Source organism: Enoplosus armatus, chromosome 22 (genome assembly GCF_043641665.1).
Source record: "Enoplosus armatus isolate fEnoArm2 chromosome 22, fEnoArm2.hap1, whole genome shotgun sequence".
Lineage (NCBI taxonomy): Eukaryota > Metazoa > Chordata > Actinopteri > Centrarchiformes > Enoplosidae > Enoplosus > Enoplosus armatus.
In genome coordinates this window covers 10,943,876-10,969,961 of record NC_092201.1, presented here as the reverse complement: position 1 = coordinate 10,969,961, position 26,086 = coordinate 10,943,876, and the positions used below count along the sequence as shown (strand labels likewise).

The 26,086-nt window shown below is 42.4% G+C and overlaps 1 protein-coding gene across 1 annotated transcript in view; it reads right to left on the bottom strand.

Moving 5' to 3' along the window:
* Nucleotides 1–7,029: 7,029 nt before the first annotated feature.
* dock4b (dedicator of cytokinesis 4b) overlaps nucleotides 7,030–26,086 on the bottom strand; it is a 78,978-nt gene continuing 59,921 nt past the window's right edge. Inside the window, exons 42-53 of the mRNA XM_070929372.1 lie at nucleotides 24,368–24,454; nucleotides 22,712–22,888; nucleotides 19,901–19,984; nucleotides 18,903–19,022; nucleotides 18,362–18,483; nucleotides 17,339–17,450; nucleotides 16,016–16,097; nucleotides 14,700–14,809; nucleotides 12,673–12,745; nucleotides 10,856–10,972; nucleotides 9,968–10,029; nucleotides 7,030–7,485 (exon numbers count right to left, since the gene is read on the bottom strand). Of these exons, the coding sequence (XP_070785473.1) occupies nucleotides 7,030–7,485; nucleotides 9,968–10,029; nucleotides 10,856–10,972; nucleotides 12,673–12,745; nucleotides 14,700–14,809; nucleotides 16,016–16,097; nucleotides 17,339–17,450; nucleotides 18,362–18,483; nucleotides 18,903–19,022; nucleotides 19,901–19,984; nucleotides 22,712–22,888; nucleotides 24,368–24,454 (1,602 nt within the window). The remainder of the gene's footprint in view (nucleotides 7,486–9,967; nucleotides 10,030–10,855; nucleotides 10,973–12,672; nucleotides 12,746–14,699; nucleotides 14,810–16,015; nucleotides 16,098–17,338; nucleotides 17,451–18,361; nucleotides 18,484–18,902; nucleotides 19,023–19,900; nucleotides 19,985–22,711; nucleotides 22,889–24,367; nucleotides 24,455–26,086) is intronic.

Sequence of the window (26,086 nt, the reverse complement as noted above, 5' to 3'; positions counted from 1 at the left end):
GACATAATGCCAATAGTTTGAGTAAGAAGTAAAAGCAAAGTAGAAGCAGTTATTGATTTGTTTTGTACTGTTCAAATGTTGAAAATAAAGCTCTACATTTGGGCAATATTAGTTCTTCAATTTATGAATCGTTTCTTAACCAAATATTTGGATATTTACACACTTCTGGCACAAAAATAGTTGTATTTACTGTAATTCTGTAATATTTTATCCACACTTAGTTTCCTGGAAAGGTGTTACTCAAGACTAGGGTTGCAAAAGGTCTGTAAATCGGAGGTTTACTTCCCCACTGCCCATCCTTCCTGCCATAATGCAACCCCCGGGCTGGTTTTTAACTCAACAGCAAACCCTTCTAGGGATAACGCTTCAAAATCTCACCTGACCTTATGTTTATTCATGTGTGTAGGAGGAACAAGAAAGGCCTCTTCACAGCTGAACCAGCCGGGCAGAACTAAGACGATCACCCAAGAGACCGGAGACGGAGAGAGCCTAACATTTCATTTAATATACACCCCACGGAGGAAGAGGGAGGGTGACAGCGAGAGGTTAGATAAGGGCACGGGAGTACCTTTTAGCATGGCTGGCCTGATGCAAGTCTTGATGCAGCTGCCCTCTGGTCCTGCCGTGCAGACTGCTGAACCGCAAGGGCTGGAGTGGAAGCCTGGACCGAGAACCGTTGGTGGGCACGAAAGCTCAGTAAACAGGGTCGCTGACCTTCGAAGGATGACTCACTGGAAATGATAGGGGCATATAATGATAATGAGAGAACTGCAGGACTGCGGTTCAAGTGCCGGATGAAACAGTCTCAAGAGGCATGTGCGTAGCATACCAAGGAGAGTTAATGCTTCTAATTATTTTTGGGTGAAATGCTGTCACAGGTAGTTTTAATATATTTTGCAGAAGTTATATTTCTATCACTTTGTTCCACCAATGTGAACAAGTTGTGTAAATATGATCTGGTAAGATTCTGTGTAGAGCTTATATACAGACTGCCGTCCACTTACTCTTTGTATAACAAAATACCTTTAACCCTGAATAAGATATTGTAGCACATTATAATGGACAAAGGTATTCACAGGATATAGTAGAAGCCTTTAGAAATCCAAATTTTCAAGTAACTTTTAACCTTTAAGCTCGGAAGGACTTCAGCTCATATTCTTCAGGGCTTTTACTTTTCTAGTTTAAGGAATACTGAATATTCTGCTGAGTATTCTACAGTAGCCGTCTCAATGCACACCAAATACTGTCGAGTAGAGGCAATAATGACTATTAATCACAGCTTTGTTTCCTCTTTCAAATATCCGATGGTTCATATTGATATGAAATTGAAATGGTCAGAAAATGCTCATGATGTTATTTAGAAAATCCAGGTCCTTTGAGGTCAGGAGGAAGCTTTTTAAGTATTATGTGTTGTATGTACAAGACAATAAACGAGATGATTTAAAAAGGTTGCTTCTGCAACTGGTTTGACTCCCAATTCATTAGAAAACGTTGCGGAGGAAAGAACTCGGAGGTGAGTTTAAACCATACCTCCGTCTTTTTAATAGTTTAAAATTTAAAAACAAATTTAGGTCTTTTGTGCTGTGAAACTTCTAAATGACATCAGATATTTGCTTGTTTTCTGAGATACGGGTTGTACTTCTGACATCATTTTTAAGCTTTTGTTTTATATGTATTGTTGTTATAAGTGTTAACCTTTGAGATGTTTCTTTTCATATGCATTTCAAGCTTCATTAGTCTTGTTTTCAGTGCATCACTTTTTTTTTTTTTTTTACTGTTACTGTGCAGCCAAGCTAATTTTCTCTCTGTGGGTTTACAAAGCTGTCAAATCTAATCTAATTGAATTATTTATTTACCACCATAAAGCACTAAAAACGTTTACCTTGCAGTGGTTTTAGAAAAATACTGCACAAATCTGCAGCAATATATACAGTGTGGCATTTCCCTGATCTCTTTTTGTCTTGTACTCCTCTTCAGCATACAAAAGCATTTGAAACTAGCAGTCAACTCCCCATTCAGCTGAGGAAACAGCCCCCCCCCCCCTCCCCCTCTGAGGACAGCACAAGTCAAAAAATTAAACTTCACTCATCGTGCCATTAAAAACAAGCTGGAGTATCTGAAGCTGTCAGGTGAGGAATCCCCCCATAAGCTGCTGAACGCAACAGAGCAGATCCAGGAGAGGAGCAGGGAGATAAAACGCGCCACCTCTCCTCGCGAGTTTCTCTTTGAAACTTCGTCAGAGATGGAGGCTCTTCTGCTCCCCGCAGAGCTGCTCCAGCTTCTCCTCTCCCCGGAGACATTTGCAGAGCGAGACAAACACCTTGGGTTTCTCCGCGGCTGTGTGTTCTCCGCAATTCGCCCCAGGTAACTTTAAATTAATACCGAGCTCTGCCTCTCCCCTGATAATTATCTATCACCACCCATGAACGCTATAAACGAAGGATGTTTAGTGCTTTTAGAATAGGGCTAAACTGTTCTGCAGAAACCTTGTGCTGGGTATTTTTTTTTTTTTTTTTTTATAAATGCGCTGAATGTCTCTACAATCACAGCCAGCTCTGCAGGTTCATAATATTTCCATGTTATTACAGCTCTGCGCCTTCCGGCTCTGGCTCCTTTTGTTGTGAGGAAGCTATCTGTGCCCACAAACGCACGACGTCAATGTCTGGGATCAGCAGAAATGTGTTGCCTGCTTAACTCTCTCCCGTCCTTTAACCAGGACAGGCTTTGTGCGCCGCCGCTACAAGCGGCATGCGGCTCTCCGCCCAACAATGGGCAGATTGACAAGCCCGAGGAGGTTTGTAACCGACAACAATTCTCCCAGGCGCGCTGAGCGGCGGAGGCATGCCGCTCCGGTCGCCGCAGTCTGCTCCCTCTGCTGCGGGGAGACTCGGCGATTAGCCGGGAATTCATTTCCTGACATGATAATTGCTGTCAAATTACAGCCAACCGCCAACAATTACGGCGGGTGCTGACAGGTGAAGTGTGCTCGTCTCCCCGTCGCCGTGCTGCGTGTTTATGGGCGAGGGGAACACACACATTGCACACACACACACACACACACAATCTGCAGTTGCTCAAGGTCCCTCGGTCAAGCAGCAGCACAGTCCCATCAACACACAACTGCTGTGCTGACTGTGGGGCAAGAGCAGCCTTCACTTCAACTGTGTGTGTGTGTGTGTGTGTGTGTGTGTGTGTGTGTGTTGGGGGGGGGGTAATTAGATGCTTTGTGATGCCTTGTGTGAATGTGTCTTCTGTTGCCACACGCCAGCAAGTCATCCACAGCCTCTGAGCCTCCGTGTGCCAGAGGGAGATTTCTCCAGGCTTTGGATGCCCAAGTGTGTGGAATTCATGGAGAGGAGCAGATTAACAATTGGGCCAATTACATCTTTGTGTGAAAGACAACTTGCTGTCAAATCTGAACGCCACCATTTGAAAGAAGGGATGACCAGCAAATGTATGAATTGTCACACAAGTGTTTAGGTACATGCTGGAAGAGTTTCCGAACTGATATATACTCTAAGACAGAGTCACATTAGCGTTGGACATCATGGTGTAAAGTGAGTTTGGAGGGAAATTGGTCATCAACGTACTGCTGCTGCAACTACTTGCTTCAACGAGTTAAAAGTAAACTGACTAGTGTCACAAAAAGATCAATATGTCTTTTAAAAGTCCCGAAGTCACTTTTCATGGATCACAGACTAAAGAATTGACCTTACCTGATCAGTGGGTCAATCTCTTTTAGTTTGTCCCAAGGAAATCCACCCAAACACAAGACCTACAGTGTTTTACCTTAGCCACTCTGAATACAGTGCTAGATTTGAGCATTTTAAGGATAAAAAAATCTCTCTCACTAACTGTTTTTCAAGTGGTGATAGATTTACATTCCACATGGTTCCTGCCAAGAATTGCTAGTCCTTCTTCTTCCCTAAATCACTTCCTGCTTCCTGCCAGAGTAGGAAGTGAGCCAAGGTGTGGCCATTTAAGTCTATTCCTGGGGGTGAAGCATGTCTTAACTTCAGAGAACCCTTTAGCGATGGAAATTGGGAAATTTCTGGTTACATTTTTTGGTTCCCGGATTATAATGAGGACTCAATGGTTTTAGTCCATTAAGCGGATTTTGCTTTTAGCCAAAATAATAAATTAAAGCTTAACAATTAAACTTTCAGCTTTTGTGAAAATATCAAAATTACGGAATTGATGTGCTTTCTAAACAAAAATAATCTCTTCACACTATTATACCTTGTAACACATACAATTCAGCTCTTCAACATTTGTTTTCTTTGTTCTTGTTTTACTATATCCCAAATAGAAAATTATAATTATAATTATATATAAATATAATTATAATATATACTTAACTGTAGTAAGGTTTATTGAATATAAATGATATAAATAATATATATATATATATATTAATATGGGATATATATGATGTTGGAAGCATGGGTATAAAATCACTTGTTAGCATGAAAAACAAAGGAAGGACTTCCTCAGCTTTACATATAATTGGAACCAACTTTCACCTTTTTTGGCAGCCATCTTTCATCTGGGAGTCTTGATCAGAGGAAAGACTACATCTGCAGGCAAACAATTTTCATGAAACAGAACACACTCTTGGGTTCTTCTCGATTCCTGAGTGATGCATTTACTACCCTGGGTATCCTCAGATAAAGTCCCCAGCAATTTTCTTACTTTTATTGTTCTCAGTTCACATTCTGTCCCATGACCGCTGTTGCTGCCTGTTGGCCTGGGGAAAACATACACTGTGTAACTACACTACAGTGTAACATGTACTGATGTTGACATTATCTGCTTCAGATCCCAAACCCCCAAAAGAAGCTGTGTCAATCTAGTAGAGTTCACTAATGCAGCGACAACCACATGATCCCTAGCTGGCTTCCCCCCTGAAAAGAAGCCAATGAGGTCATGATATTGCTGATGGCCAATCAGCTTGGATCTCTGCAGCATTTGAAACCTCAATAACCCATAAAAGAAGACAAAAAGTCACAAATCTCCAAGGTCTCATAATGTAGAAGTCTGTCAATCAATCCATTTGTATTACATAGGGCAGTTTATTGAACTTGTAAATGTGTTAGGTGTCATTATGCATGACCTTAGTTTTTCTACACTCACAAAACCATAAAAGTTTGAACATTTATAATAATAATTTGCTGCTTCAACATTACATTCAAAGCTGTAAATTGTTATAGCTACATTTTGTTAAAAACACAATATTTACATTAATTGTAATACACAAATTTTATATTTGGCATACTTACATTAATCTCATCATATAAATTACAGGTTTCTCAAGTACTGATTAATGTGAATATTTAATCTCCAAAAATTCACAACAAATCAAAAAGTAAATCAACCGTACAAAAATGAAACATACAAACAATACTAAAGCTAATTTCCCTCCCCCCCAATAAAATGTTGCACGGAAATTTAAGATTGATGAATATTTTATGCCAAAATTTCCTCTATTTTACAAAACAATGTGAAATCTACCTGCCACAGAACACTTACTTCACTGCAGCAATGCAAAGTGGTCGAACTGAGCAACTATTTATAGTGCTGCCAACTCACGTCCGTCTTTTTAATCAAACACAGCAAATCTCAACTGTACAAATATTTGACAATGATTAGTTTGTAAATATTTCTTCAATAGAGCGTCAGTCCTTGTGTGTTTTAAGGGTGACTGCTGACAGTGAAACTCAAATTACTGTTTTGTCAAATAGAGTACATCATCATAACAATTCTGGTCATAATACACATGATGAAGTCTTGCTTGTGCTTGTCTTGAGTTACAGCTGATCAGTAGATTACAGTTTAATTAGGATGTTTTGGGTAAAATCACTTTATAAATTGTCTCTTAAAAATGTCTTTTCAGCTGAGCATTTCCAAGCTTCTTGATTCCAGGTCCCAGTTTAAAAAAAAGAAAAGTTTCTTTACAGCACATTGTACATTTTCCTTTGGCACAATACTTGGTAACCCCCCTCCCCCTAAAGATCTGTTGTCATGTACATCATGCAGGAGGGATAGGGTGTGTTCTCATAAATGGCAATGGTCCAGCTTCTAAGCAAGCGATTGCACCAACGTTAGGCCGTGTGTTTGGTCCAGGCTCAGGCTTTCATTGTTAATGGGGGCAGTTTTTGCTAAGTGGGTGAAGGCAAGAGCCTGGTTTTTCAGATTCTAGAGAGAGACGGGCAGTAGAGTGGTTTGTTAAGGTGGCAACTTCCCACTGAAAAATCTCTAGTTTACTGATTTAAATATATGGAGCCATGTGGAGTCAAATAAGCCTCAAAATTGCTCTTATTACTGTGCCGAGGTTAACTTTACCAAATCACTGCATAAAAATGACAAAATAAGTCATCACTTTTGTTAAAATGTGACAAAAAATGCAGGTAGCACTTTTTCATTTTACTGTAATACACTTTTGTTAGCGTAAGTACAACTTTTCTTGTGCCATTGCTTGTGTGGATATGACAATGGGAACACACCCTTGTCTACTACACTTCACTGAAATGCATACTCGAGGCCTCTAGCACCTTTTAGCCATACAGTATACAAATGTACAGAGTAGTTAAAAAAAAAAAACGTGCAAGACTCACGGATAAAAGACTCTGTTTCCAATACTTAAGGCAAAAACAATTCTCATATATACCAATATACATATATTTGAGATTATTACATCTATCAAAACTGTGTTTTTCTAGAGTGTTCTGGTAAACATATGCTGCGACTGACCGTGGTGACCTATTATACGTACTAGAGCTAAAAGTGCGGAATGACCAAGTCAAAGTCAATGCAATGCCCTCTAGTAAATACAAAAAGAAACTGTCATTGTTGGACAGCTTCTTCAGTTTTTTTGACTGCCTGTTAATCTATAGGCCTGTGTCTTTTATTGGAGTGTCGGTTAGGAATGCCAAACTGAAGATCACAAAAAAACAAGTAGGTGCCCAGTAGAAAAGTGCAAAATACGCCAGTGTGTTTCTTCAAGCTCCAGACCTGGACCCGAACCAGCACCTATAGCTGGGACACCTTCCTGGGCAGAGGCCTTGGTCTGGGGACCCGAGGGTCGGAGGTCCCGTCCAGCTTCATGCTGCCTGTGCGGAGCTGGTGAGGCTTGGGTGGCAGGGCCGGGGGGTCCGTCTGTGGGGGGATGGAGAGACTGTGGGGCAGCGGCACAGGCCTGCGGGGGTTGTTCCTCTCGTACACGCTGTAAGGGGGCGGGGTCTTGTTCTCCCTGCGGATCGGCTCGTCTGAGCTGCTGGAGACAGAGTTTGGCAAGGTGGTGGGTGGAGGCAGCGGGTGGGGCGGGTGATCCCCTGCAGGTAACTCGGTGCCTGAAGCCTCTGACACGCTGCAGCGACTGAGGGAGGAGATGCCGCTGCTGTAGCTGCCGGAGAGGACGGGGGAGTTGGAGACCAGGCTGGTGGACTGGCACTCTGTGGGCGAAGGGGTGAAAGGTGGCACCGTGGTCTAGAGGGAGACAAAGAGTGACAGGAAATCACGTACCTTTCTTTACTCTTGTCTTGTTTAAATCTAATATGCTTTTCATTGTATTTGCTGCTTTCCTTTGTCTTGTGCTAACAGCAAACTAGGGCTGCAACCAATGATTACTTGAATTATCGATTACACTTGAATTACTTTTTGAGGAGTCATTTAGTCTATGAAATAGTGCAAAATGCCCATCACACAGTCTGAGAGCCCAAGGTGACACTTTTTGTCCCGCCAACAGTCCAAAAACCCTGATATTCAGATCAAAAAATATGATAACATCGAAAAGCAGCAAATGCTCCGTTTCAGAAGCTGGAAGTAGGGAATATATGCAATTTTCCTGACAACTGCACTGATTAAACAATTAGCTAAATAGTTGCAGATTAATTTTCTGTTGATTGACTAATCAAATAATCAATTGTTTCAGCTCTATGATAAAGTGAATATCTTTGGGACTGATGGTGGGACAAAGCCAGCAAATCTAATAGGTCACTTTGGATTTCCACCATTTTCTGACATTGTTGAGACCAAACAATTAATCATCAGAAAAGAATCCATAGACCACTAGGTTGGGAACCATTGATATACTGCATCCTGTAGTTACCAATACTTTAGTTTGAATATATATATAAAACACAACGAAAATGCTATACACATAGCGAAATATGGTATTATTTAAGCAAATGTGGTGTCTAAAACATGGTGAGCCAGTTATGGTGATTATGCAGACATATTGTACGCATCCTCTGCTCAGCCGTCTCCAACACGTGTGCTGAGGCAGCCATACAGCGATGATAAATACTTAAAAAAGTCAGTGAACAGATTGAGCCCAACCGGCTCTGTGCACCGAGACGAAAAAACACAATATGCCCCCCCCCCCCCCTTCCAAAAAAATTCGATCACTCAACAAAATGTTTTCCTAAGCAATTACGTCATGCTGCCATTATATCTGTGCAAACTTAATTGGATCTACTGGAGGATACAATTGATCAGTGAGGTTGTATCGTTCATGCCACAGGGGGCACGCAGAAAGAGAGGTATCCATTTGACATGCACGACTGGTCAAACCTTTTTCACGTCTGGGGCGAGCATGCTGACAATCAGTATGTTTAATGCAGTTTAAACTCCTGACCCAGCTTCACAGAGAGAGACCACTACTAAATATCATTTCTACCTCTGGAGATGAGTAAGTGCAGCCCTGTCAGACTGGCACCATGTGTTTTTTGCAGGTTCACTTCTGTCCTGGGGTTTGTGGTCTGGTAATGGGCCCCTGGCTGCACTGGCTGATGTGTGTGTTCGCTGTGTGTGCGTTCATGTGCCAGATAATGGGGCCTGCTGGAGGTCCGCGGAGGACCCGTCTCTGGCTGTGCTGTGATGGGCAGCTTGGTGCATCGCTCCAGGCCTCTTCTATTTCCACAGCACACACACACACCTAACCACTCACACAAATCTGATTGACAGAGCATGCTGAGTGCCAAGCTGTCACTCACACTTCCAGAGTTGCTCTCTCTCTCTCTTTCTGCCTCACACACACACACACACACACACACACACACACACACACACAGACCACACGCTCGCGCACAAACAACCACATTCTTGGTAGTTGTCACATGTAAGAAGACATCACACCCGCAACAAAGCTGGGAGCTTAGCACTGTTGCTCGTGACAAGCCCACAAAGGAGATAACAGTTAGAAGGAGATAAGCTTCAGTTCACCAGAGTTTCAAAACAACTTTTTACCCTCATTAAGAGCTCACTCTGCGCTTAGCTAACCTTTCCTGGACCTCTGCTGCCTCTGCAGACTGTTATTAACTACTAAGAGGCTCATTAACAAGAAATGAGAGCTTGGAGACAATCAGTGTGACTGTAGATAAACATAAAAACACTTGGGGTCAGATATATTCAAGATTTGTTTCAACACATCTCAGTTGAGAGAAGGGAGCATCCAGTTCAGGTCTCGTAGCATCAGCAGTAAAGGAAAACATCACAGGGTTCAGTCTTTTGAAATTTGAATTCACTGACAAGTACATGTAGTGAAGTTGAATAAATCCATCTGGTTTTGCATATTTTTGGCAAGCGGGCTAGGTGACATCCTCTCAGAGCCTGAATTAAACACAGTGGACACCAGTTGGTGTCTACAGGGTGTACATTTAGCTAATACGATAAATGCCCTCCAGCCAGTCTCATTTTGGGTCCTCTTTGGGACAGCCATGTCATAAAAACTACAAAATCAGCAGCACCAGAGCAGTTAGCAGCTCCAGTGAACAGTAATGCGAAGCTCCCAGGGTTTGGGTTGACAGAGTAGGATAAAGACCCCGGAGCTGGCCGGTAAGAGGAGGCCCCCGAGGCTGTCACTAAGCAAGGTCAGGCTGTCTCAGGCAAAGAAAGAGAGGTAAAAAAAAAAAAAAAAAAAAAAAAAAAAACTCGGACAGAGGAAGTGAGTGACAGGAACAGAACCAACCTTTTGTGGCGATCTGGACGTGGAGACGGGGGACTGCGACCTCATGCTTTTAGCCGAGGAGCCTGCTGACAACCAGATGAGAGAGAGAGGGAGGGAGAGAAGAAGAAAAGAGGGCAAATTCAAATTAGAGGACCGTTTTTCTTCCATTCACCGCGATGACACAGCGTGAGTCATGCATACATACACACATGGAGCTGAGAGGGCCAGTGGCTTAAAGCATCAATGAATCAAACAAGCGCTGATGTTCTTGCAGGTCCTTTAGGCTGCCTTAAGCTGTTTCTACATCTAACAGCTGTTACTGCTTTATGCAATGAGGGCAGAAAGAAAAGTGGGGGTGAAAAAAAAAAAAAACCCACTCCATCTGCCCATTATGCTGCTGGGCAGTACAATATATCAGAAAGCACTGGGGAATAAGTCAAGTCTGTTTGCATCTGTAAATAAGTAAATAACTAAAACACAGTTTGAGTTGATGGTGGAGAAAACGGTTGTTGAAATGTAATGACATGCATTTCTCAGGGGGCCTGAAAGGAAAATAAAAACAAAACATAAATCTGGGAATTGACTGGAATTTCAATTGGGATTGACTTCAGCCCTCTCAAAGTCCACAGAAATGTTCAGACTTGTTCTCAGCTAAACTAACACACCTCATACCAGAACATATCAGCATTTCAAGCCAGTTAGTAAAGAAATGCTGTTGTCGTCATGTATGTGGATGATATTAAGCAGCCGCGAGCCAGGAAACAGTAGAGCCTCAGATGGGATAGTGAGGAGGAGGAGGAGGAGGAGGAGGAGGAGGAGGAGGAGGAGAAAGCACCAGGTGTCAAAAGTCGGAGTGGAAAATTAGTATCATTCTTCATCGGGGGAATTCACCATGATCGGCCAGTTTACCTGAGTACGGTGGCCTAGGAGGTACGGGAGGGCATAGCAATTTGCCAACAGAGTCAGAGAAGGATGGAGCACGCTCTTTGACACTGTCAAGGCTCCAGCTACTGGGTGTGGGTCTCACTTACAGTACACAGAAACACCACAAGTCACTCAACAGGTCATGGTCATGGGATTACACAAGACAACATGGAGAACACAGTGCAGTCATGCACATTTCACAATGGATGGTATGATAATGACAAATGAAGAATGTCGTGTATTCAGAACACATTCTGGCCTGCGGAGGGAAAAGTGAAGTGCATTACGTTAAAGGCCGTGAAGATTTTTATTTGGCACAAGACCACATGTCACATGTCTGTATTTCCCTTATTTTTCCAAAGTGGGCAGGGCCGAGTTGGAAAAAGCTGATTGCTGCTTATTTAGTAATATAACAATATATTATTTAAAGTTATAGAGCCATGCTTAAGATTTAATGAGGAGCTTTACCTATTGTACACAGCAGGTTCACAATTTCATCACAATATTAATTTTCTAGGTATCCTCTTCTGCTCTTATATATTAGGCCATGCTTGAGACATTTTACCCAAAGTAGGACCAGTAAAATCAAAAAGACACAAAATTAACAATTTTCTTTCCTTTGCAGTGAAACTGGTACTAGCTACTTGCTATCTGCAGTTATAATTTAAGGTTCAAGGAAGAAGATGTGGCAAATGACACTTATTTTTACAATCAGGTTTTGTGTAAATTCTGGCACCTTGCGTTTCTGTCATATGCATAAAAGGTGTAGTATTCCCATATTGTGGCAGTTCATCTACCTCTCACTGCATTATTTACAGATCACACACTTGAATCACGTGGAAAGGTATGTGTTTGTGTGCCAGTCACAAGGAAGCTATCACATCCACACCCTTTATTTTAAAAGGTGTCTCTTCCGCAATCCTCCCTAATTATTCCACAAAGTGTCCTGAAAGCTGCTCCTTTCCTGGTGGAGGGATATATGTTTCACGCGTTTGTTTAATGCTGAGTTTTGCAGAAGTTCATGGAAAAGCAATCAGACTGTTCCGTTTTTTTTAATTACACATGGGTGAGGGGAGGGGGTTCAGCTTTCAGTCTCCATTTCCAGGCGTATTTTTTCCCAGAAAACGCAAGAAATATGCATCTCCCCCATCTCCCACTACGCTGAGCAAAATGACAACCAGGGGGCTTAACTAATGGATATGCATTCATACATATGAATGTCACACACGTCCATCAGCATTGCAGGAATAGTACCTGCCATTTTATTACTTTTTTAGGATGAGGGAAGATGAAAAGCTGTAATCTGGACAGCGTGTCTGGTTAGGAGTCGGAGGAAAATGGAGCTCAGCATGTGTGTGTGCATGTGTGTGTGTATCCTGAGGAGCTCCCTGAAGCACATGTGTGAAGACAGATGCCTCCAGTCACTCTGCGGTCAATCTGTCACACACACTGCACGTCTGGACAGATGACTGGACAGTGGTGCAAGCATCAGTGAGTAATAGAGAACACGCCTGTTTCTGCTGCAGCACGCCTGCATCACCGTGCTGGAGAGAGCTTCTGTTGAGAAGTTCTACAGGAATTATGGGTAATGGACACGTGCTGGGGATTTGTAATGGGAAGGGAGAGTAAATGCCCTTATAATATACCTTAGAATAGGTTTTAATAAAAAAGTGTCTGTATATGTTGGCGTTATTATTCTGCTGGAAGGGATTCCCTGCGAGGTGAGAGTGAGTTGCGAGGGTTTCAGTGAGCGTTGAATGTGGACAATCGTGTAGAAGAACACGCTAAACATAGTGTTTTACCTTTGTCTGGTGCTGAGAGGTTGGGGTCACTCCTTGGTAAAGTGGTATCGCCTATCTGATGAGGAGGAGCTCTCTGTACACAGAAGACAATAGTCCAAAATGACCCACAGCATGAAACAGTGTATTTGAGACAACACAGGTAAATGCCAGCTTTAAGGCATAGAGGAATAATTGAATATCGGACAGAAGGTGTGAAATCTTTCCCTAAAAAAGTCAATAGAATAGACAGGGGGAGGCACAGACAGCAACAGTCAGACAGACACAGACAGAGAGAAAGAGTGTTGAATGCGTAATGACCTTTACGTCTAGCAGCGGTGTGGTATTAGTAGAGGAGGCTGAGCTCTCCCCCTCCATCCTTCAAAATATAGAAATAAGATGGCTTTTTCTCTCTTTCTAATTACAGTAAATGATACATGTGATCAATGTTTCTAATAATCAATATTCCATTAGCAGCTAATAGCTTCGCTGCTGGAAATAACTGTTAGGCCTCCCAACATCATCTGCACTGACTTGAAAACGATTCTTTTGAGGTGAGGAAAACAGGTGAGTGTGCCAGCAGCATCAGCACTGACTGTAAGAGATGAAAGGCCTTGAAAAACAAAACACATTATTTTTCTGTTACAGTTGCTTTGTCACTGAGGATGGAGTGTGTGTGATTGCATTACGTGCTACCCTTCAGCTAGAGAGAGAAACTGCAATATCATGTTCTTGCTGGCTCTAGTTCTTGTGGTGACATTAGCTTGCTCTACTGGAATGTTTCTTTTGTTTTTTTTCTCCAGAAAATGGAGGCAAAGCTGGACTTTCATAAAACATCAGTTGCTCTTGTCACCCATTGAATTATGCTGTACAATACAAAGGTGACCTTGTTTTCTGCCCCAGTATGCACCTTATGAGCGGCTGCAGTATTTTAGTACTAAAAATGCCTGTAAGGAGCAATGTGTCAAACAGTATATTTTTTGTGTTCCACGTGGAAGACCAGTGGAGCCGAGTGAGCACGACCGACAAGAACGCAACCATCTGGAAGTTTAGAGAAAAGTGAGTGTTCCTCTTCCATTAATCTCCTCAGAAAAACATAGCCCACCCAGGGCAGACATGTCCATCTGCTTACAGTATAGAGTTTCAAAGTGGGAGGGGAGGTGTGTTCCCCATTCTGTATTCCCATTTCTATTTTTTCTTTTAATGATATCCTCAATGCTACTGAGCATAGAACATTTTCATGGATAATGTTACGATCCAGCCGGTTTATGTTTTGGCTGTCGGTTTTCATTATGTCAACTTTGTATCAATTCATTTTCGGCCATCAGTTTGGCATGACAGGCAGTTCTAATTACTACAAATGTGCCCATTGCTATGGGGAAGAAGAGCTGTAGTGAATTCAAAACACTACTTTTTTTGCAGTTGGGACCAAAACTCGGCAACATCGTTGCTAAATGCATTGTCAGTTTTCTCAAAACTGTAATCCTCAGCTTCCGCCGACTGTTAGCTCCTAACAGAACTTTAAGGTAATACGATGTAACTCGCTGAACTGCATCTTGGAAGTCATGGTTAACTTCTCCCCTTACGTTTTTGTGCCTGAAATAGCTCCTCCCATTTTGTAACTTTACTGTGATTCTTTGGGTATGCTAATATGCTAAAGGCCTACATGACGACCACATGTGGAAAAATAATATTTTAATATATTAATTTTCACAGTAGCGCATCTCACAAAACTGTTTACAGTCACGGTGTGTGATTCTGTCGCTGGCTTACCTTTTCATTAGCACAGCGAATCATCAGTGCCTCAGGAAGCAACGTTTTTTCGTTAATCCAAATATAGAAGTACTTATGTGAGAGCAGGAGCACATTCTCAAGCTTTCCTTGTACTAGCAGACATATTTCCTTGTTGTTTGGTCACTGAAAGGTCAAAAGCTCCGTTTGTCTGTTTCTATTTATTTTATCCACTTTTTCTCTGCAGGCAAATATCTATTTGTTTTGACCTATAATCCATTCTATACTGTGTGTGTGTGTGTGTGTGTGTGTGTGTTTACCTGTGCAGGGTCCAGTGGGTTGGGGAAGATGGCGCTGACCGGCCTCTCTCGTGGAGACAGACAGGCATTTTCTCTGGAATGCTTGTGTTTCTCCGCCATCTGGGGTGAACCTGGAAAAGGATGGTATGAGACGTTAGATACACACACAAACACACACACACACACACACACACACACACACACACACAAGGGCATGTGCAACACATAAGGGACCAAATAGCAGCAAGGTGTTAGACTATTACCCACAAATACTGGCAATCAGGAAAGGCCAATCTCTCCTTCTTCCTCCAAGCCTCTCCACCAGTCTTTCAGCCTCACTGGCTCCACAACATGATAAATGGCCTGCCCCCTCCCACACACACACACACACATACACATACACACACACACACACACACACACAGACACGCTCCAACCGCACTCCCTCAGCTCCTCAGTTCGACCGAACAATCACAACAGACAGGGACACATGCTAAACCATGACACAGAAACACATGTAACACATGCAGCGAGATAAACACAAAAGCCCACACACACACACACACACACACACACACGCGAATACTCGCTCACACCATTTTCACAACACTTCCCCTCATCTGGTGTTAGCCACTGTATAGATCTTGATCCATTAGCCAATGTGATAGCGCTTGGAAGGCTATCATATGAATATGAGATACCCATCGCTGGCTCTCATTCAGATAACACACAAGCAATAATTCTCTCCGGGCTTTATGGGTAGACAGAGGCCACATTTATAAGGGCGCCGGCCGCTGCCAGCAGCTCGCCAAAGGGGAGTGTATACGCTTCTATAAACGTCTTCATATGTTCTTACTTTTTATGATGTGGATCAGGCAGAAACATATTTGCACATTTGAACACAGCGAGATAAGAGGGGCAGACAGAGGAGGCATCTGGCTGGAGATTGTATTGAGGTCCAAGAGGGATGCTCCACAGACCTGTAATCATCTCTCACTCTCTCTTGCATTTTCACTTGCTCCATGTTTCTTTCAACAGCATTTGTCTCCGCGTCTCAGCCCATTTCATTTTTCAACTCAGCTCTTCTTGTATTCTCTCTATTTTCCAGTCTCCAACTTTCCCCCCTCTCCTACAGTACATGTTTCCCTTGCTGTCGTCTAACCTCGCTAACCTCACCAGGCGGGACGAGAACATCGTGTCACCGAAAGGTCAAAGGTTCAGTCCCCGTGCTTTGGTGTGTCCAGCTGAACCTCTGTCTGCTTCCTCCGTGTGAGTCACTCAAGACTGAAATATCTGCTAAAAGCCTACAGTGTGTAACTCTGTAAGATGAGTCTCACCTCTGGCACTGGAGGGGGCTGAGCTGGTGACATTGGGCGAGGCAGAATGGTTGGAGCTGAGGCTTGAGGTAGACGGACTGGGCTGTAGGCGGGATGACAACAATAACAGCATCGTTATCATGAACCAGAACATTATGAGCAATAATTACATAGATGCGTGTGATGGAACCTGTGATGTTCATCTTCACTTAAAGCTGCTATGTGCAGACTTCTTTATGCGACTATGAAGTGTTTTGCGTTATTCTGACGTCATACGTTTTTGTTACATATGAAATTGAGCAACTGTGAAGCAGAACGTTGCTGAAAAAGAACTACGCTAAGTATGGTAAATATAAAGCCATAGCCTGAAGCTGGTTAGCTTAGCTTAGCATAAAGACCGGAAACAGTCCAAAGGAAACAAAGTTCACCTCACAGCACCTCTGAAGCTCATTAATTAACATGTTGTATCTCAAATGTTTTTACGGGGGTTACGAGCTGGACTATTCTTGGCCAGGGGCTGAGACTTCCTGGAGTCTCCGCCTGTTGCCTGGCAACCTCGGGGTGACTGCTGCTGATAGCCTCATATTTACTGTACAAACATGAGAGTGGTATTAATCGTCAAACTCAATAAGTGTATTTCCCAAATTGTTAAACTATTCCTTTAACAAATTTCAAGTAGTTTGACAAAATTTCCAAACACTAAAAAATGTCCTTCATCAGAGAAGAATATTATAGTGATTTATATGTAGTGTATTATTACAAACTAAAAAAACATAATCCACGTACAATCCATCGCAGTCTGCAACTGAAACCTTAAAAATATGAGTCTCCAGGATGGTGCTGGTTAAAGGCTTAATGCACTTTGTGGAGTGAAATGTTCTGTAGTAATACTTCTCTTTAGGATCACCGTTCAGTGTTGATCTATAGAATAAAAGCTATGCTGTTCAAAAATGATATTGTAATAGGTTCAGTCAGATCACTGACAACAGCCTTTTTCCTCTCATGGCTTTCTCTGCTTCCTGTTTTTCCAGGCCTGCCAGGTGCGCCAGACAGCTTGCCAGGAGTTGTCGGCAGCTTCCTGAATTGGCCAAATCTAGTTTAGATTACTGCCCAACTCCAGCGAGCCCCCTGGACGGACCACTCAAAGCACTGTGTCCTTGTTTGATATAATCACGACAATTTGCTTGGCCGGACAGAGCTCTGAACAAGCAGAGAGGACAGTAGAGAGAAAAGGTCAGAGGAGAAGAGAAATAAGGGTGGACCGGAGTGAGGGGGGGATTCAAACATATTGCAAGTGAGCAGGAGGGCAATGAGCATGTTGGGATGTGGAGAGAGAGAGCTTACCTGCATGTTGAAGACTTCATCCGAACTCTCCGACTGCCCTGTGATGTTACTGACTTCATTGGAGGCCTGAGATGACAGAGAGGACGAGGAGTAGCGGTTCACTGCAGGGTAGCTGAGGAGACTGAGGGTGACAGGAGGACAGAGAGAGATGCTCATAGTGGCTTTCGGTAAAGGGAGATTATGGTATTTAGTTTCATTAGCTTTCAGAGGTTTCACTCACCGAAAATCCAGCATCAGGCCGACAAAAGGCAGACAGGGAGGGGGAAAAGACAAACGGAGGGACAGAAAATGTCAGATTATACGAACATAATCGATTGAAAGCATTTCATCAAGGACTTGTCTGCCAAAAGGCAAAAGTGTAAAAGAAAGGTTAGAGAGCAAACAACAATGGGGTTTCTAAAGGAAGGTTAAAGCAGAACCAAAAAATGATCAGAAATAAATAAATGTAACCTGGTTTTGTGTTGCCAAAAAAAGAAATCAAAACAAAAAAAGAAGTAAAACGCGAAATGTCACTGGGGAATTGAAGTGACGTGTGTGTCTGTGTCTTTCTGTGTGGCAATGCCCCCTGGGATCAGACTGTGGAGGCAGAATGTCGCAGGTAGACAGAGTGGCAGGGTCACTGAACACATCAAAACACATACACACACATACACTCACACACACAGTCTGCCTGCTGGCCCGGCAGCAGCCACACATAAATATCCCTGTGGGTGCCAGCCAGCCGCCCCCACCTATTGTATGCCCAGATGGAGCCGCACCGGTAAAGAACGCAGGGGAAGCAGAGAGCAAAGGCACAGTGCGTGGTGTTCGAGGTGAGGTGGGGGAAACAAAAATGTACAGAAGACAGAGGCCTGTAGAAGGGCAGCACCTCAAAGGAAGGTGAGACAACATGAAGTAGAAATGTAATACTGAAATAAAAGAACTTTTCGTGTGTTTTTTAAATGGCTAATATAATCTAAATAAAGAAGACAAAAGAAAGGTATAGACATAACATCGATCAATCAAAAACAGGCAACACTATACCTTCGCCTGGCAACCCCTCTGCCACCGTCTGGGCTAATGATGTTGGGCACAGAGTTCCTGCATGTTCGTGGGCTCCCGTTGGTGAAGTGCACTGGGCTTGCACGCACATAAGCCGGAAACTCCTGGGGTTTTAAATTGGAGAAGAGGAAGTGCACATGATTAAATGCTCCTTCGTGCCAGCATGAGGTATATAAATAAAATACGAAGAAATGCAGATAAAGGAGGCGTGTTTAATGAGGGGTGGGCTTTCTCCTCTGAGGACTAAAGGGGTCATTCACTCGGAAGTCTAAACCCAGCGGTTGGCGTCTGTTGTAACATGCAGCGTGTGCTTCCAGAAAACACTTGAAGACTTAATGATTCGAGGAAAATCAGTAACACAAGAGGGATTGTTTTAATCTTCTGAACACATGATCATCATTAACTAAAATAACGTCTGTTTAACTTGATATTTGAATCCCTCACTGATTTACAAATGTGCATTCTTTCAAATACATCCTTTAAGTTGCACCACAGTGTCCCTGTGTCTAGTCTTCTGGCCTACCTGTATGCCGAGACTGGATTTCATCAGGTGAAACTGGTCCACTAACTTCTTGTGGAGAGGTCTCATGTCCTGGGGAACAAACTTCTCATGCACAGCAAGGCCGTACTCCAGAATGTGTGCCTGACACAAACAAAATCTGGTTAACATCTCTGGATATTATAAATAACCCAATCTGATGACAATGCTAGAGATAAACGGAATGACAATGACAGAGCTTTTATTCCTCCTACTTCATCTGCGGATATCGCAAACTATTTGCTCGTTTGTTCCAGACGTGCTTTGTTAAAATAAGTCTGCAAGTTGACACATTCAGTGAAATACTTCCCAACTAAACACATTAAATTGTGAATTGAGTTTGGTTTATTTTAAAAGTTTTTAACAAGAACATTTAATGGATACAGTAAGTATCTGAAAATAATATGGCTTATATCAGCAAATATCAAGTTAATCTCACTGGACCAGTAAATCCCCCGAGACAATATATTGGCCGACATTAGCTTATCACTGATATATGGCATATTCAGCATATTTGTTGGCCAATAAATTGCAGGACAGAAATGCCAAACACATTGGATGTTAAAGGTTATGTTAAACAGTTTATATATACAGTATATATATATATATACATATATATATATCTTCACCGGAAAATGTTTCCACTCTTTAAAAACAAATTTAAGGGATTCTTATATGAGTGGGTTACATCACCCGATTGACATTTTATACCCTTTTAAAAAAGAAGGATTTAACACTCGATACCTAACGAAGTGACACAAATAGCACTGTAAATTCACAAAACAACTCAAGGTCCACTTATTTGCTTGTCCTGGAGCGAGTGAGTGGACCTTGAGTTGAGAGTGTATTTTCACATGCTATTTCCAAGACCAGGAATGAGCTGTCAGGCTCAAGTAGTGTTAAGATTTCTGAGAAACATGCTGTTAGATATAAGGGGGGCTCTGATCGTCATGTTAATGGTCTTTTTATTATTTCTCACAAACCTGTTCAAACATGAGTTCTCTAAGCCGGCCGATCTTCTCGCCGTCCTCAGGGTGATTCATGATGTAGTCCTTCACGAAAAAGGCCTGCATGGAGGCAAAATGCAGAACATCTGTTACGCACACACCGGGAGCTGAAGCAGTAGGCTTTCTGCACTGCAGTGTCACCTGCCCCCCCCCCCCCCCCCCCCCCCCCGCTGGGATGACACAGTGAATTAGTGTCCACACTTTTTGGTTGAATCCTATCGAAAACATTCACGAACAAACTGAGTACATAACCAAACAGAGAGAGCTAACATCAAGCTCAAATGGGTTGTAATACTCCTGTCTGGGGTCTTTGTTGTGATATCAATATCATGTTCGCGGACCAGAATTTAAGTACACACTAGTGAAAGAAAAACACTCAGCCAAATGGATGTCAGTGGAATCAAAAGATTGATTTTACTTTGATTAATGGTCCAATTTAGTCTCAGATTTTAAAAGTTCGTTCATTCACGTCATTGCTTCCTGTTATAGATCATGTATCTTCAGAAATATCATACTTCTTGATTATGGTGTACAGAGTGCGTTTTCTATTAGCTGCCCCAGACATTTCCTTAAAAAAAATACGACTCACATAAGATTTTAAAAATGTCCTGGTCTGCTTTGAATGATGTCGCATCCATACATTAAACGCCAGTTCCTCGCCGTTTAAAATGCCATCAACACTTGTGATGTGTCTACAGATTATGGTAAATCCTTTTCAATCTGCACCAGAGCACACAAAGAGGAGAGACGACGAGCCGATGAAAGACCCGGCTCACAATCGGCTTTCAAATCTGCCACAGAGGGAAATGCACAAACAGACACAAAAAAAAAGGGACTGAAAGTTCACAAAAAAGATCAGCACGGTTTCTCTCCCAAGGACACAGCTGTTTATCTCCAAAGAGACAGAGCCACATGACAGTTAAAGAGAAAAGATGCTCAATGCTGCTTCAACCATGTCACACACAAACACACGTAGATCCCTATCAATGAATGCATGCGACTGTGGCTTGTAGACTCTGAATCCTCAATAAAAGACGGAAAAATATTCTTTCAGACCAACAACCTCAGATGGCAATCTTCATCAAGATAGCATACATTAGTATGCACTGTATGTACAATGATATTACCTTCCTCTCTTATTAAACCATGCAATACAGATGTGTAAGAAATTAAAAATATTTTATTGTGTTATTAAGCTCTTAATAGTCGATGTACTATAAAGTACGTACTGTATGCAAGCGTGCCAAGGTAGTAATTGTAAAGAGAGAAGTGCTACGTTTCAGCAGGAAATTCCGACCAAGGACCACCGGAAAAGGCAGCGAGAATAATCAATAATCTTCTACGAATGATGGAAATTTCTCGTCAGGCTGCAGGGAGTGAGACCTCGCCATAGAGTGGCTCAGTTAATCATTCGAAAAGTCCAATTAGAGATGGAGCGCTGAGGGGAGGGGGAAATAAATCAGACAGCATTCCCCCTCGAGGGGTTCAACTCAAACTAAAGCAATAAATCTGAATATAAATAATGACAATTTCTCCTTCATTTGTAGCCGAGCGAACCTCCACAGCTGTCAATCGGCATTACGCAGGGAAATTAATAGATTTACGCTGCGTCCCGTTGGATGCTGCGTGCAATCTTCTGGAAAGAACAATGGGTGTTACAGCCCCATCTGTGTCCACCTCATGCAAAATAATAATATGTGTCACTTTCTATTGAGTGTGATATGAAAATTGGTGGTGACATGGTTGAAGTTTAGCCATTTACACATTTATACACATAGAGACGTGACCCTGCCAACAGTGTATAAAAGTAAAGGGCTGCTCTATAAGTATCCACTGGAAGCTGAAAATCATTCCATATACTCTAATTTTTCAAACAAGATATTGGCAGCATGGGAGGAAAGCACTTCAGGGACCTTTGCCTTTGTGGCTCTATCAAGTATCCTACACACCTTAATAGACTACTTCTACACAGAGGCACGCTCTTCTGCACAAACCCCAATATACACTCGCAAACGCACACATACAGTATGTGCCCACACACACACACACACACACACACGCACGCACGCACCCACACAAACGCATTCCCAGTGGAAAAGGGTGGTTGCTATGCGACACAGAGCAATTCGCTGAGTCCACTCAGTTTTCTCCATTTTCCTGAGTAGATTTGTAAATGTCTTTTTCTTCAATTGGGCTCCTCCTGGTTAAGAAATCGTACTGTACTGTTATCCTGCAATTGTCTGCTATCAAGGAGCTTTCAGAGAGGCAGTAGATGCAAATGTTTGTCAGTGGGATCGACCATGTTTCAGTTTTTCTTTGCCAATCTGTGTGTCTGTCTGTTACCACTTCAGTGTATAATATAGCAGCTGCATAAACACTCCCATCTCATTCATTCAGCCATTATTAGCCATCCATCTCTCTATAGTCCTTCCTCCCACTCCTCTATCAGCCAGTTTTTGACCTGACCCCTCTTTCTATACACATCCATCCATCCGTTCCTACATCACCCATCCATCTCGTTTTCCCCGTTTCCATCCCCTCCTGCTCTCCACCCATCTATCCATTCCATCCATCCATCCATATCATTCAAACCTTCACCCAGCCATTCAGGCATAGATCCATCCATCTGTTCATCCGCTCCTCCCTCTGCAAAATGCTCCCTGCCCATACATCCCTCCGCTAAAACCCACCTTCATGCATCATTAGGCAATCCATATGTCATCGCTCCTCACTCCTGCCTCGGTCTCTAAAACCCTCCTACAGTATCCTCCATCTATCCATCCATACCTCTTGGTAGCGGGCCAGCCCCCCGTTGACAGCGGCGTCGATGACCCCGTTGAGGCACATGGTGAGGGGGTTGATGTTCTGCATCTGCCGGCTCTGACACTGGGTGATCAATGTGCGCAGTTGCAAGTTCTTGTTCTCAATCACCTCGATGGCATTCTCCAGCGGGCTCACCTCCACCTACGAAGGGGGGAGGTTATAGGGGGAAAAAAAGAGTCTGAAAGTCTGAAAGCTGGAAGGAAAAAACCCTGACGATTTATAAAATAAAGTCTGCGTTACAAGGTGGGGGTGTGGAGTTTGAAAGAAGTGGGCATTTATCAGGGGAGCACTGAAACAAAAGGTGCTATTGAGGTGCATTATGGGAAGTGTAGGATCCAGCATACTAGGGTCTAAAAATCAGGATATCTCAGCTTCTGGTGTTTTGATTTTGTCCATTATTTTATTTTACTTTATGTGTCTCTCGCAGGTTTCCCAACTTTGTGGAAGATCATTGCCAAATGTTTGGCTTTTAGCTCTGTCTTTGTTCTCCACCAACTCTGAGGGAAATATCCGGCTCTTTAGGTGCTAAATGTGTTGTTCACCAACTGGTTGTTAACTTTGGTGCTCGGCAGGTAGCGTATAGTGTACTTTTAGAGCTTCTTCACTGACCAGCTGTGTCGGGAAACAACGCTAATGAGTGCAGTCAGGCTGAACTGAAACAGTAAAGTTGCGGGCCGCAAAATCAAAACAATGAGCCGAAAGATGCTAAAAGGAGCTAATGGGAACTACGTAGTTCGGTAAAAATTATCTGTGGTTTTATCACCACCAGCAACACTTTTCACGAGCAATGGTTAATATAAAAATAATGATTGAAGCAGCTTTAAGTATAAGACATGCACTGTCTTGTTGCAAACACACACATAATTAGTATATGGTCACTTTTACATATCTTCATGGATGCATTAAAAAGGTTCCCTTCATCCTGCATTTCTTTTTCTCTTTTTCCGCCTCTGTCTCACACAAAGCTTAATCCTCTTGCTAATAGAGCTTTTGCCAGCTCTGTATTGTATATGCTATTGCACTGCATAGCCATCATACACTAACACTGGGTTCACAATCCACAATTTCACACCACGCTCAGCAGCTATGCGCTAAAGAATATGCGCTTAGACAAACAGAGACAGACACTGTGTTATGTTTTGCATACGCTGGACAAAACAGCATTTAAAATCCTCCCACTCCTTCCAGATCTGAATGAGAAGATCCAAGACGGAAAGCCTTTGAGGGGATTTACGTGTAACACAGTGTAGCAATGGACTCGTATCAAATATGAGTGTGATTCCAGGCTTAAAACACGGAAGAAGTATTGGTAAAAAATTTCCCCAATACAAAAATCCATTCTAAAAATTGATTTTGGTAATCAAAGCAAAGCAATTTGAGTCTTGGCACATTCAATCTATCCAATGGAGGAAATGAAATGTGTCCAATAGCCCCAAACCCATGACTTAGGTCATTATTGTTGTTCAATGTAATGACTTGGATCAATACTTGGATATTGGCTGGCAGTACTCTAAATTGCAACCTGCAAAATAAAAGTGTATCACAGTGTCCCTTGTGTGAGATGACTGTGTGTCGCCGTTAAATCTTCATGGTTGTTTTATCAGAGGTGGTCACACTCACCAGCTCTCTCTTCTCCACTTCAAACCAGCGGGAGATGCCTGGAAGACTCTGGACCAGAGTCAGGGTAGTCCTCTCCACCCACAGGCTCTGCATCAACACACGACACACTCGTTGAGTACTAGCTGATTGCTAAACACACTTTAAAAAATCCATAGCTACTTATGCCGGATGCACATATTGCACTCTATCCCTGGCAGACAGCACACAATTTAATTACGGATGCATAGTTTGAGGAAAACATGTCGAGTACACCTACTGCCAAACACCCACTTGTAGGTGTAGGTCAGATGTCATGTCTTATATCTCATATCATCATTCATGTTCCACCACTTACCCTGTCGGCCAGCATGCTTGTCAATATGCCAACATCCCACAAGGTCATTCTGACAGCACGTAAACTATGAAAACTCTTGCATTCACTGCAGGCTATTAATGTAATAGATTCACAGTGCAGTGGAGCACCTACAGTTACGTTCCCACTGTGTTTGTTGTAAACACGTCAAGAATGGAAAGCAGTTCAATAATTGTATTGTCTGTGTATTTTTAATACCAACTCATAATTTTGACACAGTTAATCAATAACAATACTTGAAAGTTCAAGTCATTTGTTAGGCGAAAATGTAAAACATTCTCCGGTTCCAGCTTTTTAAATGTGAGGATTTGTTGCTTTTCATAGTTTTATATCATTGTAAATTGAATATATAGGGTTCTGACGGGTGGACAATAACAAGCAATTTAAAAGGTGTAACCTTGGGGTCTAGAAAATTGTAATGGGCATATTTCCCTATTTTCTGACATTTATAGATTAACTCATCCATCAATTCATCTAAAAAATAGTTGTGAAAAAACCTTAACTCAAGGTCAGCTAACTAGCTTTTCTGGAGCTTTATTTTGTCTTTTTTTTTGTCAAACTAGTGTTGCAAGGTCAATCATTAGCTTTCACTTTTAAGCTAAACAAACTAGGAGTCTCTATGAGGCTGTATTTAGCAGTGTATTGAGCTAAATGCTAACATGCTCACAGTGACAATGCTAACATGCTGATGTTAAGCAGGTTCTGATGCTAGTTTAGCATGTTAGCATGCTAATATTTGCTAATTAGCACTAAACACAAAGTACAAGCTGCTAGGAAGAAGAAAAGTTTAAAAAATCTTAACCCCACATCAGTTTGTTTCATTCTAAATGAGGCTGAATTTGTCCAATTGTCCAAAATCTGGAACATCATTATGTTATTATATTTTTGATTCCCATATGGACATTTTGTTTTCTGCTGGGCACTCTCCACAGGCAGGTGAGGATCAAGGTGCTGATACAGTACAGCTTAATTTATTTTAAGCATAGTTTGAAGCCCAGTGTCTTGCTCAAGGACACTCCAGCAGAGCAGATGAGAGCTGACATGCAGCATCGATCCAGAGTCCTCAGGTTGAAGAAGGGTCTTCCGACTCACTACACAACCCTGCTGCCCTTTATTGATTTCCTGCTCTTTAAGGCTAAGAAACCCACCTGAACACCTCTCGAAGAAAAAAAACATGTATTACAGTTTAAGAGCAGGATGTTTCTGCAAGCTATTTTTTTTTCTGAAGATAGAAACTTCTGTTTATTCTAATCTTTACGTCTTTATTATGGCTGATCACACCATATCCTGGCTGCTGCATACTCTTGTCACCATGCAAAGGTTTATCATACATATTATTACCCCATGAGGGCCAGAGATATCTAGCC